At 35.1% G+C, this 2,591-nt stretch overlaps 1 protein-coding gene across 1 annotated transcript; it reads left to right on the top strand.

The window, feature by feature from the left end:
- Positions 1-633: 633 nt before the first annotated feature.
- Positions 634-1,953, top strand: LOC107487597 (transcription factor bHLH18). Its single transcript, XM_016108263.3, has 4 exons — positions 634-739; positions 819-1,262; positions 1,344-1,754; positions 1,835-1,953. Exons 1-4 carry the CDS (start codon positions 701-703, stop codon positions 1,907-1,909), a joined length of 969 nt encoding a protein of 322 aa, XP_015963749.1. The 5' UTR covers positions 634-700; the 3' UTR covers positions 1,910-1,953.
- Positions 1,954-2,591: the final 638 nt, after the last annotated feature.

The raw sequence follows: 2,591 nt of genomic DNA on the forward strand, positions 1-2,591 counted from the left end.
ATATATTAAAGATTATATAAAATAAATAAAAAATAATTAAAAATATATTTATCTTCTTATAAAAAAATTTAATTTTTCTTCTTAAATATTATAAAAAAATTTAGTTCTTTTTAATAATTTGGTATTAAAGGTCCTTTTTAATAATTAAATCTTCCTAACGGTTTTTTAGAGTAATTTTCTCTATATGATATTCGTTCTAGTTATCTCCTATTTGCTACCAAAAGTTGTAGTAGTTGGACAGGTTCACCTAAATGATAGTATATAGTAGAATTGCCTTATGTGTTGGAAATGATGTGTAATATATTGATGACTTGGCATGATTTTAGTGGTTGGTGTGGGAGAGCAAAGGGAGGAGAGAGCATCTGCACTGTCTGGGTCAACGCTCATCTACATACAAGTCAACTCGTTTCCTATCACAGTGTTCATTAGATCTCTTAGCTAGCATTGGTAATAATAGAGGAAATAAAAGAAGGCAAAATTTGACCAGTGATTAGTGAAGACAGGGATGAGCCGCATTCAAAGGCAAATAGTCTATTAACGCTTTCACACGTGTTTTATAGTCTATACACCCGGCATCTGAACCGTGTACGCTGCCCCCTATATATAATACAACTCCTTCAAGGCTTTCAAAATAATCTCAAATTATTCACTATTCCAAAACAATCTTGTTCAATAATCACAAGCTAAGACGAAGTGAAAGATGATGGAAATTGCATCCAGCAACTACTTGGCTGAATTTGTAAGCATACTAAACATACTTGGCAGAGTAACCAAAGCAATGAATTAATTAATAATAATAATTTGTTTGACATGAACAGGGAATAGAAGAATATTCTAGCAGCTTCCAGGAATACCCGATGATGATGAATTCATTTGAAGAAATGCTTGATAAGTTTGAGATGGACATGCAATCTATGTCATCAGCCTACTCTGAAACCAAACCACCACCACATCAACTTCAATCCCCTTTTAACACTGCCATGCCTTCTAGATCCGCCTCTCCATCACCACCCAAACTTATCTCCTTTGAGGCACCGTCTCTTCCTAATTCTTCCAACATTAAGAACCCTAATCTCATGATGGACGACCACATTCACTTCTCTGCTTTCTTCAACCATGATAATCCACCGCATAAGGTCCTTCCCGCCACAGCTAGGAACCCAATCCAAGCTCAGGAGCATGTAATCGCCGAAAGAAAACGCCGGGAAAAGCTCAGCCAGAGGTTCGTCGCTCTTTCCGCCATGGTCCCTGGCCTCAAGAAGGTATATTATATGTGAATTAAGTGAAATTTAATAATAATTATCATTAAATGAATTATTTGATATGGTTGGGATTGGGAACAGATGGACAAGGCTTCAATTTTAGGAGATGCCATAAAATATGTGAAGCAACTACAGGAACGAGTGCAGTTTTTGGAGGAGGAGAAGGCTAGAAAGAAAACTATGGTTGAATCAGGGGTGGCAGTAAAGAGATGTTTCGTGTTTGTTGAAGATGAAGATAATAATGAGAACGAAATTTCAGCAGCAGCAGCATTATTGGATGGAAATTGTAATACACTTCCGGAAATCAAAGCAAGAGTTAGTGGTAAAGACGTACTCATCAGAATCCACTGCCATAAACAAGAGTGCAAGAACAGTAGGGGTGCTCGTGAGGCTGCAATACTCTCCGTATTAGAGAAGCATAATCTCACTGTTCACACAACCACCTCTTTGCCCTTCGGCAATGACACTCTCGATATCACTATTCTCGCTCAGGTACCAATTAGTTTAATTAATGCATTTCTTTCTAAGTTCCATTATCTGAATTGTGCTTCTATGTGTTTTTGATGATGAAGATGAAGAAGGAATGCTCCATTAGGACAAAGGATCTAGTAGGAAGCCTACGGGTGGCATTGACACAATTCAGTTGAAGATGGTGCATGCATGATCATCATCATGATTACAGCAATAATAACAATAATGATACTTTTTACCGCAGTGCTTTCATATATCAGTATATGAATGAAGGCCCTGTGTGTTTCTCATAGTGTTGTTTGATTTCTTCCATTATTGGCTAGCTGCTTAGCATATTCTTTTTCTTCAAGAGGAGGATTTTTTTTAGAGGTCTTCACTTATCATATATATCACAGTGACACAGACCTCTTTGTAATTCCCTCTTTTATTATTGTTGAGAAAAGGATTTTGTTTCATAAACTATATATATAGCATGTACTTATGTATTATATTTTAGAAATTATTGTTCCTATTGTCGTTTTATATATACTACTTCTGTGTAAATTTAATAATTTATCAACTTGCTGATTATCATTGGTATATATTGTGCTCTTTGCAAATCTTCTCTTCAATTCTTCTTTTTGTTTTTATTTGTTAGATAACTTGTTCTGGATTGGTGACGTTAAGTTTAAACTAATTTATGTCTGTTCTTAACTTCTTGAAGACGCAATGTCAAACCGATGCCTCCAAACAGTAGTTATAGAAGTTTTTTAATACTTAAATAACAAAAAGGAAGGTATTGATTTGTTCATATGATACCAATGTCAAACATGTAGTATCAAATGTCTACATTATACTTTCAAGAGTCACTTAATTAAT

The sequence above is a fragment of the Arachis duranensis genome, chromosome 5, assembly GCF_000817695.3.
Source record: "Arachis duranensis cultivar V14167 chromosome 5, aradu.V14167.gnm2.J7QH, whole genome shotgun sequence".
Classification (NCBI taxonomy): domain Eukaryota; kingdom Viridiplantae; phylum Streptophyta; class Magnoliopsida; order Fabales; family Fabaceae; genus Arachis; species Arachis duranensis.

What these genes read in the sequence shown, in the direction of transcription:
- LOC107487597 (XM_016108263.3), top strand. Translation starts at nt 701, where the DNA reads ATGATGGAAATTGCATCCAGCAACTACTTGGCTGAATTT. An exon ending in TGGTCCCTGGCCTCAAGAAG is followed by an intron (nt 1,263 to 1,343) that starts GTATATTATATG and finishes GATTGGGAACAG; the next exon opens with ATGGACAAGGCTTCAATTTT. An exon ending in ATATCACTATTCTCGCTCAG is followed by an intron (nt 1,755 to 1,834) that starts GTACCAATTAGT and finishes TTGATGATGAAG; the next exon opens with ATGAAGAAGGAATGCTCCAT.